General features: G+C 33.5%; 1 protein-coding gene across 1 annotated transcript in view; it reads left to right on the top strand.

Moving 5' to 3' along the window:
* The window catches only part of MMP16 (matrix metallopeptidase 16), a gene marked incomplete at both ends in the record, with an annotated part of 349,843 nt that overhangs the window by 159,955 nt on the left and 172,993 nt on the right, over window positions 1-16,895 (top strand). Inside the window, one exon of the mRNA XM_082858978.1 lies at window positions 4,486-4,608. Within this exon, the coding sequence (XP_082715104.1) occupies window positions 4,486-4,608 (123 nt within the window). The remainder of the gene's footprint in view (window positions 1-4,485; window positions 4,609-16,895) is intronic.

Genomic DNA, 16,895 nt, shown 5'->3' with positions numbered 1-16,895 from the left:
ATTCCCCATGTCTTTGTTTGCTTTAGAATGTCAACTTAAAATTCTTAGCAAGGCTTCCCTGGTGGCGCAGTGGTTGGGAGTCCGACTGCCGATGCGGGGGACACGGGTTCGTGCACCGGTCTGGGAGGATCCCACATGCCGCGGAGCGGCTGGGCCTGTGAGCCATGGCCACTGAGCCTGCGCATCCGGAGCCTATTCTCTGCAATGGGAGAGGCCACAACAGTGAGAGGCCCTCGTGCCACAAAAAAAAAATTCTTAGCAAATGAGTCAGTAAAGAAGCACAGGTATATGAGTGTGTGTTGACACACTGAAAACATAAGTGTTTTAGCTATGATACTTTCACAAAAAAGTACGACTTGAAAATCACACACACACACACACACACACACACATACACTTCAACACCTTTCCTTTTCATATGATGTAGTTATTACCTTGGGTGAGACAATCAATTTTACTTTTGCATGCAAAAGTAAAATTGCACTCTTTACTTCTGCACTCTTGTGTATAGGTAAATATGGGATTTATCAAATTGATATATGAATGGAACTAACATTTTGGTGCATGATAACTAGAAATGAACTGCCAGACTCTAACTGAATAAGAAAATTAACATGCCAATTTTACATTTAATATTAGACAGCATTTAATTCATTGATGAGTTCTAGTAAACACTGACCATTCTTGATATCACTGAGAACTTTAAAAATTGTAAGAGAAAGAAACAAATGCTTATAAAATTAAAGAACAAATGTTTGGAATCACATAAAAATCCCAAGGACAGATTTAGCTCAGATACTGTGTGACATATTTAGTGTCAAGATGTGCTCTGATCATGTTTTTGGGATTTTACATATTTTGATAATTAATACCTGCTAATATCTCTGTGCCAGAATATTTGGGTACATATATTGGTGAAATTAACATAGAGCTATCTTGACCAACCCTCATTAAGTGTTCTTTGAATTAAATTACTAGTTTATATTACCTCATGCCTGTTCTTATGTTTATTTCTTACACTTAAGTCATCTACATTATGATTTAATTTTATATAAAGTTTCACACAACATCTCTCTGCATAGTAAGCATTTGTTCAAGGCACAGAGCTGTAAGAGTTACAAAGTCCTCAAGAAACATATAGGATAGTGAGGGAGATCGGTATGTGCAAAAAAAAAAATGCATGAAGACAGTTCATTTACTTCATGTTCTTCACTGGAAGCTTCCCTGGGCACCGGTCCCATACAGGCCTCTCTGGTTTGACTCGCAGGTTAGTAGAAGACAGAGACAGAGATGTACACATTGTAATATACACTATAATACATGTTGTGTTGAGATGGTAAACTGTACCTGTGGGAGTTGAATAATGAGGAGGATTAGGATTGTCATTGTAAATAAGGAGGCAAAAGTATTCCAGAGTTCACTGTATACAAAGGCAGAAAGAGGTTTGTTTCTGTAGAACTTGTGTGGATCTTGGGAAGCAGGGAGATGGGGGGCATCCTTGCTAAGTATGCCTGAATAAGATTCTGTCTATAAAAGAACTTCATACTTAGAATGTATAGTAAATACATCGGTGTTTTGAAAAGATTTATCTTTAGGAGTGAGAAGGCACTGTTGAGAGTAAGAGATACAGAGAAGTTTTAAAGGCAGAAGACACTACATCATGATTGATTGGATGTGAAGAGAGATCAGTGGAAGATGTTACCTGGATACCTGGCTTAGGCATTAGAAAGACTTTGGGCTGAGATAAGGTATCAGAAGAATTGATGCAAGTTTGGAGCTGAAAAATCATAATTTTAAATTACATGTAAAATTAGAAATGATGACAAGATAGCTAGATGGAGATGTGAGAAGACTTAACTAATTATATTGTTTTTTTGTTTTTTGTTTTTTGTTTTTATCATGAATGTCTTACCTTAGACTGGAACTCAGCAAGAACCCCTTACCTTATCTTTTATACACACTTTTTTTTCATATATCTCAGCGTATTATAAACGCCTAAAAATATTGTAAGATAAATGGATCAGGATAGAATGAGTAAATATATAAACAAATAGTTGGAACATAAGAAAGAATTATATGAAATGGGCAAAAGCTGAAGAAATACACAAGGAATTTAGCAGAAATATGTTTCAGCATAGGAATCTAATACTCATCCCTAAAAGCCCTGTCCTTTGGAAGATGCAATGTTTCATTGAGAAAACTTTTACTAGGTCCAACATATGCACAACTTAAAATGGAAATTTACATAGGTAAATTTAAATGTTTTCAATGGCTGTCTTCATCTTTTAACTTTATGTATTGTTAAAGTAATTTTAGAGAATATATCCTCATTGAAAACATATTTCATCTGATAATGTATCAGGATAAATAAAAATTGTCAAATTTTATCCCACAATCCATTTCAAAATTATTTCTTTCCCTAGAGTGTTTACTTCAATATTTTCTTTAGCTAAATGTAAGTGTAATCACATCAACATTAAGTAAATTTATTCATATTTAATAATTATTTATTCTCACAGTACTTTCAGGGAGATGTCAGAATAAGTACTTGGTTAAGAAATATAATTTTTGTTGAGAGTATGATTAATGAAATAGCCATTGATAAAAGCCACTTAAATTATCATTAATTAATTAATATTAACCATTAATGCTTAATATTTGTTAGTTGAATATGTATCTAGATCTTACAAAATATAATAAAAATATGTTTTCATTAAAAAATGTCCCTATCCACCTATTTATTAAGCCTCTTTTAAATTTTAGAGGTTGTACAGGTACAGGGAGTATGTAGATCCCCTGCCCTTGAGTGTTTTACACTCTAGTGAAATATATCTCAAACTTAGTGATTTAGAGCAGGAGTCCCCAACCCCACAGGCCACGGACTGTTAGGAACAGAGCCGCACAGCAGGAGGTGAGTGGTGGCTATCGAGCGAAGCTTCATCTGCCACTCCCCATTTCTCCTTATCATTTGCATTACCAACTGAACCATACCCCCCGCCATGGAAAAATTGTCTTCCGTGAAACTGGTCCCTGGTGCCATAAAAGGTTGGGGATTGCTAATTCAGAGTGGCCTGGGAGTTTTAGTTAAAAGTAAAAAATCTCAATTCTTGGCTCCAGAGACTTCAGTTCCATAGGTCTGTATAACTTTCTAGGCATTAGCATTTACAAGACATCTCATTTGGTTTGGAGACTTTAATAAAGGGAAAGAGTGATTTCCTGAAGTAACTCTACAATGCATCATAAACTAGGATGGAGTTTGTTAAGTCTGTTAACTGCAATGTCTACATTTTTGCTGGTAGGAGAATAAAAAAGGAGAAACGTATAATGCTTATCAGAAAAGTGTTTTCTTTCTTAAAAAGTAAAAGTCATGCTTTCATTGTTGCATGATGTTATTCTTATGTTTATAAAAGCTAGTTAGCTGATTTATCCATGTAATATGTAAACTATTTCAGTCATTTTCATGAAATGGACATCTTTAGACAGTCATCTCTGCAGTCAATTATTTTCCATTTAGAGTATAGAAATTATTTGATGAAATATAACAAAAATTAATTATTTTGCTCATTTCCACTTTCTGAAGCCTGTAATGCTATGAAGATTCTGCTTCAGTTCTGTAATTGTTAAATTAAATGGGCTAATGGATGATAAAGCCATTTTGAGTCACTAAAGAAAAACTAATAAAAATCATGTCAATCTTTCTCCTTAGACAAGAAGCAAGACTACATAGAAAACATGACAATGGTCAAATGAGACTCTCTAGAAAAAAATTTAGACAACTATATCTATATAAGTATTAAAAATCAATAAATCAAAACCAGCATTTTATTTTCCCAATGTTAATATTTAAATTTTACTGGTGTCATACTAAACATTATATTCAGAAATAAATTTCTTAAGCAGTGAATTCAGTTACTATTAAAGGTTCAAAGAGAATGGCTGTTATTTGAAAATTGGGATAATGCTTAAAGTGTAAAGAAGAAAAAAGTGGAGAAAGGCAAATGTTATTCTAAACAACAATTTCCTTCTATTTAAGCTAGAAGAGAGTAGCATATATCTTCTTGATTCCTGGAGTTTAGGTCATGTAATAGATTTTAAAAATTGTTGAATGTTAAAGCTGAAAGAGACCTTAGTGAAAATTTATTTTAAAAAGTCTCATTTTCTGAATGAGACTTTCCCAAGGTCATATATCTGTTAACAGCAGATTCTAGTTAGAAGCATCAGAATACCTTAGTTTACAGTTAGCTCAAAATGAATTAGAAAGAAAAGTTATCTAAAGGATATGAGTTATAAACTAGTGATTCTTGATCATTCCAGAAAAAAAAATGCTTTCTACAATACTTAGATTCAAATTGCAAGAAAACTGACAAAATTCTCCTTTATGTTTTCCCGTTTTTATTACCACTGCCATAACTTCTCAATGGATTTCTCTTTGAAATTAATGATTAGCGTTGTTGGTAAATAACTGGAAAATATTGCTTTTTGCAGCTGGATGAAGAAGCCTCGATGTGGTGTACCTGACCAGACAAGAGGTAGCTCCAAATTTAATATTCGTCGAAAGCGGTATGCGTTAACAGGACAGAAGTGGCAGCACAAGCACATCACTTACAGGTAAAAGAGCTAATGATGAATTACTGTTTCTTTTCAATTTTTCACAACTATGTATTTCGACATTTTGTTTGAGATCTTATGCACACTGACTACATGGTAACATATAGTGATGTAATGTTAACATAAAAAAAATTGCAATTGAGAAGAGAATAAATTGTCCATTTGGGGACCCTGTAGACAGACATTCCTTGAAATACTTTTGTAAGCTAGATCTTCCAGCTTCTTGAATAAATGTTAACATTCTGAAAGACTTTCAGATGAGTATTCTAACACACAACATTCTTTATCAAGTATTTATAATCTAAAAAATTATAAAATAATAAAGTATATAAATAATTGCAATTTAAACAATATATCTTTGAATTATTAACTAACTTTTGGTATCAGAGCAACCATTTAACTTTTTATCTTTTTACAACAATGCAAATGGATCATCCTTACTTGTCTTCAATGAAGCATGCTTAAGGGATGAGAGTATCTTCCAATCTGGAGTAGCAATTGCTGCTAGTTCATATTCATTCATTAACTGATTGAACGACGTTTTATTGAGTACCAGTTTGGACAAAGAACAGTGCTAGTTACTGGGGATATAACAATAAATAAAACATAGGGATTCCATCCATCCTCATGGAATTTACAGTCACGTGGAGAAGTTTAACAATCATATAAATGTGATGATGCCTGTTTTGAAAGAGAAGGAACAGGATGCAAGAGAAATGTAAACCATGTTTATTCAACCCAACTTAGAAAACCAGGGCTGGCCTCCCTTCTGTCTTGAGAGTAATATGGAGTATTAAAGGAAATTCTTTATATGATCACCTTAACAGATACAAAAATGCGTTCAAGAAAATTTAACCTCCATTTATGATAACTAGGAATCAAAGCAAAGAAAGATACTTAATCAGAAAAATGGCATCTACAAAAACAAACATTACAGCTTCATTATGTATTTCACATATAATATGACAACTGTAACATGAGATGTTCGGAAAAAAATCGTTAAGTGAAACAACAAAAAATACCTGCTATCTCTATCTCCATCCAATAACATTGTGCAACTACTTATAGTTGTAAGGTAATAAAAGACAATAAAAGATATAAGGATCTGTAAAGAAATAAAACTATCTTTAGTCACAGTTGTATCACTTTCTAACAGAACACCCAGAATAAACTCTAGATTTTTTTTTAGAAATAATAAAAGAATATATCCAGCTTTAAAAATAATTAGTAGATTTTATTTTTAGAGCAATTTTAGGTTTACAGAAAAGTTGAGCAGATAGTATGGGTAGTTCTCACTGCCCCACCTCCTCCCAGTATACACACTCACATAGTTTCTCCCATTATTAAGATCTTAATTAGTATTAGATATTTGTTACAATTGTTGAGCCAGTATTGCTCTATTACTGACTAAAATCAATAGTTTACACCACAGTTCACTCTTTGTGTTGTAGTTTTATGGATTTTGACAAATGCATAATATCATATAGTATTACAGTGTCATACAGAATTAGTTTCACTGTTCTGAAAATCCTTTGTTGCACCTATTCATCCCACTTCTCCTTAGGACACTACTGATGGTTTTAATGTCTCTATAGTTTTGCCTTTTCTAGAATGCCATATGGTTTGAAACACAGTTTGTAGCCATTTCAGACTGCTTTCCTTCACTTAATAATATGCATTTATTTCCTCCTTGTCTTTTTGTGACTTGATAGCTCATTTCTTTTTATTACTGAGTAATATTCCATTGTATAGATGTGTCACAGTTTGCTTACCTGTTCACCTATTGAAGACTTCTTGGTTGCTTCCAGTTCTTGGCAATTATGAGTAAAGTTAGTATAAATGTGTGTGGGCTGGTTTTTGTGTGGACATTAATTTTCAACTTATTTGGCTAAATACCTGGGAGTATAATTTTGCTGATCATAAGGTAAGCCTATGGTTAGCTTTTTAAGAAACTACCAAACTATCTTCAAAGTGGCTAAACCATTTTGCATTACCACCAACAATGAATGGAAGTTACTGTTCCTCTACAACTTTGTCAGGATTTGGTGTTGTCAGTGTTCTGGATGTAACCATTCTAATACGTGGTTTCTCAAATTTTTAACTTGCAATTCCCTAATGCCATGTGAAGCTGAGCATATTTTTGTATGCTTATTTGCCATTTGTACATCTTCTTTTGTGAGATGACTGTTTAGATCTTTGCACCAACTTTTAATTGAGTTGCTATTTTAAAGGTTCTTTGTATATTTTGGATTACAAGTCTTTTATCAGATATGTTTTCAAATATGTTGTCTCAGTCTGTGGCTTGACATTCCATTCTCTTTTTAGTGTATTTTGCAGAGCAGAAGTCTTAATTTTAGTAAGGTAGAACTTATCAATTATTTTCATTTCTATATTGTGCTTTTGTTGTTATATCAAAAAAACATTGCCAAACAGAAGGTCACTTAGAATTTCTCCTATGTTATCTTCTAAAATTTTAATAGTTTGGCATTTACATTTAGGTCAATGATCCATTTTGAGTTTGTTTTTGGGAAAGTTGTAAAATCTATATTCATTTTTTTACATGTGGATGTTCAGTTGTTCCAGCACCACTGGTTGGAAAGACCATTCTATCTCCACTACCTTTGATCTTTTGTCAAAGATCAGTTGCCTATGTGCGTGGGTAAATTTTGGTGCTCTTTATTCTGCTTCATTGATCTATGTGTCTATTCATAAACCAATATCACACTTTCTTGATTACTGTGGTTTAGAGTAAGTCTTGATATCAGATAGTGTCAGTTTTCTGATTTTATTCTTCTTCTTCAGTATTATGTTGTGTTTTCAGAGTCTCTTGCCTTCCCACATAAACTTTAGAATCGGTTTGCCATTACAGGCATTCCTCAGAGATATTCTGTGTTCAGTTCTAGATCAACAAAATAAAGAGAATATAGCAATCAAGCTCATATAGCAATCAAGCGATGTCTTGAAATTTTTGGTTTCCCAGTGCATATAAAAGTTGTTTACACTATACTACAGTTTATTAAGTGTTCAGTAGCATTATGCCCAAAAGCACAATGAGCATGCCTTAGTTAAAAGTACTTTATTGATAAAACATGCTAACCTTCAGCTGTTGATGGCTACTGACTGCTCAGGGTGGTGGTTGGTGAAAGTCAAGGTGGCTGAGGCAAGTTCTTAAAAGAAGACAACAATGAAGTTTGCCACATTGATTTACTCTTCCTTGTATGAATAATTTCTCTCTAACATGCAGCGCTGTTTGTAGCATTTACCCACAATAGCACTTTCAAAATTGGAGTCAAGTCTCTCAAACCCTGCCACTGTTTTAACAACCAAGTTTATGTCATATTCTGAATGCTGTTTTTTTTGTTATGTCAACAATCTTCATAGCATCTTCACCAAGAGTAGATTCCATTTCAAGAAACCACTTTGCTCATCAGTAAGAACCAACTTCTCATCATTTAAAGTTTTATCACGGGATTGCAGCAATTTAATCACATCTTTAGGCTCATGTTTCATTTTAATTCTCTTGTTATTTCCACCACATCTGCAGTTACTTCCTCCACTGAAGTCTTGAACCACTCAAAGTCATCCATGAGGACTGGAATCGATTTCTTCCAAACTCCTGTGAATATTGATATTTTATCTCTTTCCATGAATCACAAATGTTCTTAATGGCATAAAGAATGGTGAATCCTTTCCAAAACATTTTCAGTTTACTTTACCCAAATCCTTCAGAGGAATCACTATCTATGGCAGCTATAGCCCTACAAAATGTATTTCTTAAATAATAAGACTTGAAAGTTGAAATCACTCCTTGTTCCAAGGGCTGCAGAATGGATGTTGTGTTAGTAGGCATGAAAACAACATGAATCTTGTATATCTCCATCACAGGTCTTGGGTGACCAGGTGAATTGTTACTAAGCAGTAATATTTTGAAAGAAATCTTTTTTCTGAGCACTAGGTCTCAACAGTGGGCTTACAGTATTCAGTAAACCATGTTGTAAACAGATGTATTGTCATCCAGGCTTTGCTGTTTTACCCATAGAGCACAGGCAGAGTAGTTTTAGCATAATTTTAAGGGGCTGAGGATTTTTGAAATAGCAAATGAACATTGGTTTCAACTTAAAGTCACCAGCTGCATTATCCACTAGCAAGAGAATCAGCTTATCCTTTCAAGCTCTGAAGTCAGGCATTAAGTTCTCTTCTCTAGCTATGAATGTCCTAGATAGCATCTTCTTCTAATATAATAAAGCTGTTTCATCTACATTGAAAATTTAATGTTTAACGTAGCAATCTTTATTAATTATCTTGGCTAGATCTGGATAACTTGCTGAAGCTTCTGTATCAGCACTTGTTGCTTCACTTTGTGCTTTTATGTTATGGATATAGCTTCTTTCCTTCTTTCCTTAAACCTCATATACCAACCTCTGTTAGCTTCAAACTTTTCTTCGGTTAGATCTGGATAACTTGCTGCAGCTTCTGTATCAGCACTTGTTGCTTCACTTCGTGCTTTTATGTTATGGATATAGCTTCTTTCCTTAAACCTCATATACCAACCTCTGTTAGCTTCAAACTTTTCTTCGGCTAGATCTGGATAACTTGCTGCAGCTTCTGTATCAGCACTTGTTGCTTCACTTCGTGCTTTTATGTTATGGATATAGCTTCTTTCCTTAAACCTCATATACCAACCTCTGTTAGCTTCAAACTTTTCTTCTTCAGCTTCCTCACCTGTCTCAGCCTTCACAGAATTAAAGAGAGTTAGGGCCTTTCTCTGAATTAGGCTTTGGTTTAAAGGAATATTGTGGCTGGTTTGATCTATGTAGACCATTAAAACTTCCTCCATATAAGCAATAAAGCTGTTTTGCTTTCTTATTATTTGTGTGTTCACTGGAGTAGCACTTTTAATTTCCCTCAAGAACTTTTCATTTACTTTCATAGCTTAGCTAACCATTTGGGGCAGAGGTCTAGCTTTTGTCCTATCTCAGCTTTTGACATGCCTTCTAAACCTAATCATTTATTACTTTTACTTAAAGTGAGAGATGTGTGATTTTCCCCTCACTTGAATACTTAGAGACAGTTGTTAGGTAATTAATTAGTCTAATTTCAATATTGTTGGGCCTCAGGAAATAGGGAGGCCCAGTGAGAGAGAGAGCAATAGTGGAATGTCAGGTCAATGGAGCAGTCAGAACACAGACAACATTTCTTAACTTCACTGTTTTATGTGGGAGTGGTTCATGTTACCCCAAAACAATTACAGTAGTAACATCAAAGATCACTGTCACAGACTACCATAACAAATATAATAATAATTTAAAAGTTTGAAATATTGCGAGAATTACCAAAATGTGACACAGAGACACAGTGAGCAAATGCTTTTTGAAAAATGGTGCCAATAGACTTCCTCAACATAAGATTGCCACAAACCTTCAATTTATAAATAACACAATATCTGTGAGGCACAATAAAACAGGGTATGCCGGCACCCATGAAATAATTTAGCAGGACTTTTATTGTGAACGCCTTGAATATACAGATCATTCTGGGGAGAACTGACACCTTAATATTGATTGTTACCATTAATGAACATGAATATTTCCCCATTTGTTTAGGTTTTTGATTTCTTTCCTCAGAATTTTATACTTTTAATCTTATAAATCTTTTGTATATATCTTAGTCTATTTGGACTTCTATAACAAAATACCATGAGTGGCTTATAAACAGCAGAAATTTATTTCTCACAATTCTGGAGGCTGGGAGTCTGAGATCAAGGTGCCAGCATAGTTGGTGCCCTCTTCTAGGTCACAAACTTCTTGGATATTCACATACATAGCAGAAGGGCTAGAGATATTTGTGGGACACTAATCCCATTCATGAAGGTTCCATCTTCATGACCTAAGGACTTCCCAAAGGTCCCATCTCCTAATATTATCATCTTTGTGGGTTAGGATTTTAACATATGAATTTTAGGGGGACAAATATTCAAACCATACTCACATATTTTGGATAGATTTATTTCTAAGGATTTCTTTAAATATTTTTTGTACTATAAGTTGTATTGTGTTTTAAATTTCAAATTCTAAATGTTTATTACTGATATATAAGATAGCAATTGACTTTTGTATATTAACCTTGTAGCCTAGAATTTTGCTATAAATCACTCATTAGTTCAGGATATTTTTTTGGTCAGTTCATTTATATTTTCTACATAGAAAATCATGTCATCTGAAAACAAGGATAGTTGTTGTTTTTTTTAATTCCCAATCTGTATTGCTTTTATTTCCTTTGCTTATTTTATTGCATTAGCTACTGCTTTCAGTGCAATGTTGAATAGGAGTGCTGGGAGCAGACATCATTGCCTTTTTCCTAGTCTTTAAGGGAAAAGCATGTAATTCCTCACCATTAAGTATAATATAAGCTACAGGCTTTTTGTTAGATGTTTAATCAAGTTGAGGAAGTTCTCCCATTCCTAGTTTGCTGAATATTTTTAGTATGAGTGGGAGTTGTCTTTTGTCAAATGCTTTTTCTGTATCTATGCTATGATTGTATGTTTTTTCTTCTTTAGCCTTTTAATGTGATTGATTTCCTTAATTAATTTTCAAATGTGGAATGAGACTCTCATGCCTGGGCTAAATCCCACTTTGGCATGGTGAATAATTCTTTATATACATTGTAGAGTTTGATTTGCTAATTTTTGTTTAGGATTCCTACATCTATGTTCATGAGTAATATTGATAAGCAGTTTTCCTTTCTTGTAACACCTTTATCTGGTTTTGGTAGTAGGGTAATGCTAGTTTCATAGAATGGGTTAAGAATTCTATTTTCTGGAAGAAATTATAGAGAATTGGTATGATTTCTTCCTGAAATGTTTAGTAAGCTTCACCAGTGTAACCGTTTAGACCTAGTTCTTTTTTTTTTTTTGGAAGGGTATTAATTTCTAATTCAATTTATTTAATTGATATAGGACTGTTCAGATTACCTATTTCTCTTTGTAGAAGTTTTTATAGATTGTGTCTTTTAAAGGAGTTGTTCTGTTAAATCAGTAATAGCCTTTATAGGCTGCCTTAACAAAAACCTTGGTGGCTTACACATCAGGAATTAAATTTCTCACAGTTTAGGAGCTTAGAAGTTTAAGATTGAGGTGCTGTCAGTGTCCTTTTCTGGTAAGGCCTCTTTTCCTGGTTTTTAGATGGCCACCTTCTCACTGTGTCCTTATCTGTGTCCTTTATAGGTCAGTTTTAGACCTATAAAGCTTACACAACTATGTTTCCTCTGTGTGTGGTTGGAGAGAAAGAGATTTCTGGTGTCTTCTTCTCTTCTTATAAGGACACCAGACATACAGAATTAGGGTCCAACCTGTGACTTTATTTACTATCAAGTACCTCCTTAAAGTCCCTATCTCTGAATACAGTTACATTGAGAGTTAGGGCTTTAATGTATGAATTTGGAGGTACACAATTCAGCCCATGCCATCATCTAAGTTATCACATTTATGGACATACACTTGTTCATAGTGTTCTTTTATCATCCTTTTAATATTCATGGTATCAGTACTGATGTGCCTTCTTTCATAACTGATAATAATTTGTGTCTTCTTTTTTTTTTATTTAGTCTGGCTAGAGGTTTATTAATTATATTAATCTTTTCAGAGAAATGGCTTTAATTTTTTTTTCTGTATTGTTTTCCTGTTTTCAGTTTCATTGATTTCTGTTCCAACTTTATTTTTCTTCTGTTTGCTTTTTTTTCCCCTAATTTCCTAAGATGATAGTTTAGATTAATTACTTTTATCTTTCTTTGCCTCCTAATATGCATTTAATGCTATATATTGTATTTTAAGCACTGTTTTTGCTGCATCCCACAAATTTTGATAAGTTGTATTGTCATTTTAATTTAGTTCAAGTAATATTAAAATTTCCTTGAGATCTTCGTTCTTTGACTCACATGTTACTGATAAGTATGCTGCTGTATCTCCAAGCATTTTGAGATTTTCCCTAGTATTCTTGGTGAATGTTCCATGTGAGATTGAGAGTAATGAGTATTCTGCTGGTTTTAGATGAAGTGTTCTATACATGTTGATTAGATAAAGTTGATTAATGATGCTGTTCATTTCAACTATATCCTTACTATTTTCTATCAGCAGGGTCTGTCAATTACTGATAGAGTGGTGTTGAAGTCTCCAACAAATGGTACACTTGCCTTTTTCTTCTTGAAGTTCTATCAGTTTTTGCCTCATTTATTTTGTTGCTCTGTTGTTAAACATATATATATTAAGGTTTGTTACACCTTGGAAAAATTGACACCTTTATCATTATGTAATGCCCCTCTTTATCTCTGATAATTTACTTTGCTCTGAGGAAGATTTTGTCTGAAAATAATATAGCTACTATGGTTTTATTTTGATTAGTGTAGCATGGTATATTTTTTATCCTCCTATTTTTAACTGTCAAAATCTACATATATAAGGTGAGTTTCTTGTAGACAACATACAGTTGGGGATTGTTTTTTTTTTTTTTAAATCCACTCTTATCGTCTTTATCTTTTCATTGGTATATTTAGGCTATTCACATTCCAAGTAGTTATTTATATAGTTAAATTAATATCTACTATATTTGTAACTTTTTGCTGCCCATTGCTGTTGTTCTTTGTTTTGTGGATTTTGTTTTGCTTTTGTTTTTATATTTCCTCTTTTTCTACCTTTTCTGGTCATATTGAGCATTGTATATATTACCATTTTCTATTAGCATATCAATATTCTTCTTGCTTGGTTCATATACTTCTTGCTTAGATGGTTTTTGAGGAGAAGTCTAATTGAATTGGTATCTTTGTTCCTCTGTAGATAAGGTGTTTTTCCCCCCTCTGGCTTCATTCAAGGTTTTATCTTTGTCTTTGGTTTTCTGCAGTTTGAATATAATATGTCTGCATGTAGATTTTTTCTCTGAAAGTCCTGGATCTGTGGTTTGGTGTGTGACATTATTTGAAATATGTCTCTGTTCATATCTCTCTTCTTCTTCTAGTATTCTCATTATGTTCTGTTACACTTAAATGTCCCATAGTTCTTGGATACTCTGTTCTGTTTTCCAGCCTTTTTTTTTTTTTCCTTTGCTTTTCAATTTGGGAAGTTTCAACTGAGTTATTTTCAAGTTCACTGATTCTTCCCTTGGTTATATAGTCTTATGATGAACCTATCAGAGACATTTCTATTAATATATATATAAATATATATATATATATATTTTAGCGTTTCCTTTTAATTCTTTCTTGTAGTTTCCATCTCTCTGCTTATATTACTCATGTGTTTTTTTCTTGTTGTCCACTTTTCCCATTAGAACCCTTAGGATATTTATCATATTTAATTCAAATTTCTGGTCTGATAATTCAAAATCTCTGCCATAAAGAGTCTGGTTCTAATGCTTCTTTTGTCTCTTCAGTCTGTGTTTTCTCTTGACTTTTAGCATGTTATTAATTTTTTTTTGAAAGCCAGACATGATATATTGGGTCATGAAACTGAGATAATAAGCCTTTAGTGTGAAGTTTCATGTTCATCTGCTTAGGAGTTTGGCTGTTTATTTTTTCTTGTAGCTGTTGGAAGCTTCATTTTCTTCTACTGGCCTAGTTTTTGTCTCCCATATTGTCTCTGAATATCCTAGAAGCTCTTTCTTAAATAAACTTTGTGTCTTGCAGCTTTCTAACTTGTAATCCACTGTTATTATACTGAGCCTTGTTGGTGTGGTGTAAAGTATTGGGGTGAGGAAGCAGTCTATAATCCTGTGATTAAATGTCAGTTTTTTAGGTGGGCTTGACTTTTGGGGATCTTACACCCAGAATATTAGCATAGCCTTTTACTTCTTTTCTTCTACTATATCAGACAGGAATGATTCAGGGACTTTTGCTTCTGATTCTTCGTACTCTTCTGTGTCTCCAGTTTTGGGGGTGGAACTTTGCCCTGTAACTGCAATTCTCTGATGGAGCTATGAAGTGTTGTTTAGTTTTTGTTTGGTTAGCTTTTTTGTCTTATTGTGAGGTTGGGAGTGACAGCTTCCAAGCTCTTTACATGTCAGAACAGAAACTGGAAATTTTTTACAAGATCAATATACAAAGTAAACCGGCACACACACAGAATATAATCTTTACAAAAATGACATTTAAAATAGACACAAAAGTATGAGTAAAGAATAAATCTACAAAAGATGTGTAAGCCCTTTAAGAAGAAAATTAGGAACTTTTATTGAAAGACATAAAAAGACCAAAAATAAATGTAGAGATATATTTTGCTCTTAATAGAAACTCTCAATATAATGAAAGTTCAGATCTTCCACAAATTCAATGCAATTTTAACAAAATTCCCAGTAATATTTTTTGTATAATTTAACAAACTGACTCAAAAATCTCTGAGGATTAGTGAAGGCCCAATATTAATCAAAATGTTCCCACTTACTAGATATGAAGACTTTCTTTAAATCAATACAAATTAAGGCAATATGTGGTGTTAGCACAGAGATAGACAAATAGTCCAACAGTGCAGACAAATGATCACAGAAATAGACCATTCATGTATTAAAATATTGATTTATGCCAGAGCAGTCCTTGTAGATCAGTGAGGAAAGGATGGGCTATTTTACTTATTAACTTATTCTGTGATAATTGGTTATCTATACAGAAAACAATGAAATTAGGTTCTTACCTCATGCCATAGAAAAATCAATAAATACCAACTGGATTAAAGTATAATCAATTTTAGACCTATAAAGCTTACACAACTATGTATATTGATATTTATTTTTTTCCATTTCAGATTTTATTCTTTTTCTGACCTGATTTCCAAACTCTTGACAGTGTACCCTGTTTAGTGTCTCTGCATCCTTAGGTACTACCTACACCATTCAATTTTAAAAGAAAGAAAGAGAGAAACTAAGAGCCATTAGGTTCAGAACAGATCATAATTCAATCTATGTTGTATCCCTATACTGACAATTGTCTCAGTTAGTTTTGAATTTTCAAATAATTAGGTGTTTATCCCTGTAAACTTCCAGATTATTTTTTAATGTTTGATTATTGATATGCACATAATGTGATCAAGAGTTTTGGAGTAAGAAAAGTCTGGATTTTCATTCTGGCTCTGATACTTGCTACCTGTAAAACCAGGATCAAGTTACTTATTTTTCCAAGTCTCATTTTCCCTGTGTGTAAAGTGAGTATTGTAACAATACCTGCCTCACAGGCTTAGGAGACAATAAGTCAGATAGTAGGGAAAAAAACCAAAAACAGCATAGTGCTTGAAACTCAGTGCTTAATAAATGCCGATTATTATCTTAACTCCTTTAATTTATCAAACAAATCCCAGAAATTGTTGAGAATATTATAACAGGATAAGAGAAAGTTGGGAGTGAGAGCTAAAGATATTACCTTCTAAAGTTAATATATATAAGGTGTTAAGAAGTTGCCTTGTATATAATAGGTAGTAAATAGTATCATTTGTTACTACTTTTTTTTTTACTATGTTTAGGAAAATAAATACAAAATATGACATTGGAGCTCAAAATGATTACAGAATGTGCCATTACAGAATAAAGACAGGAGTTGGAATGGGGGTGGTAGAATCTAGGTTTTATTAGATTGCAAACTCATTATGAGCCAACAGTATAATGTGGCTCAAAAAGAAAAGCTAGACTGTCCATAGTAGATTTATAGAAAGCAAAGTGTTCAAAGCAGTGGAGATGCTAATTTTATCTCTGCTTTGTTGGCCATGCTTTACCTGATGTATCTTTTTTTCTTTGGGCCACCACATTTTCTGCTGCTTCTTGACAAATTAATGTACACCTCTAAAAAGAAATCAAAATACTAAGAGATCTTGAATGCAGGTTGCATGAGGAAGAGCTCAAGATTAGAGACAAGTATTCTTAACATGATGGAAAGAATATTTAAGGGAGAAATTTCCTGTTATTTTCAAATACTTAAATATCTTTTTTATTTTAATTAATTAATTTATTTTTGGCTGCATTGGGTCTTCCTCGTTGCACGGCTTTCTCTAGTTTCAGTGAGCGGGGCCTACTCTTCATTATGATGCATGGGCTTCTCATTGCGGTGGCTTCTCTTGTTGTGGAGCACAGGCTCTAGGCATGTGGGCTTCAGTAGTTGTGGTACACAGGCTCAGTAGTTGTGGCTCGTGGGCTCTAGAGTGCAAGCACAGTAGTTGTGGTGCATGGGATTCTTTGCTCCGCAGCGTGTGAGATCTTCCCAGACCAGGGCTTGAACCCGTGTCCCCTGCATTGGCAGGCGCTACCAGGGAAACCCTATTT

The sequence above is a fragment of the Leucopleurus acutus genome (genome assembly GCF_964270905.1).
Source record: "Leucopleurus acutus genome assembly, chromosome: 17".
Classification (NCBI taxonomy): domain Eukaryota; kingdom Metazoa; phylum Chordata; class Mammalia; order Artiodactyla; family Delphinidae; genus Leucopleurus; species Leucopleurus acutus.
This window is presented reverse-complemented; position numbering and strand designations above follow the sequence as displayed.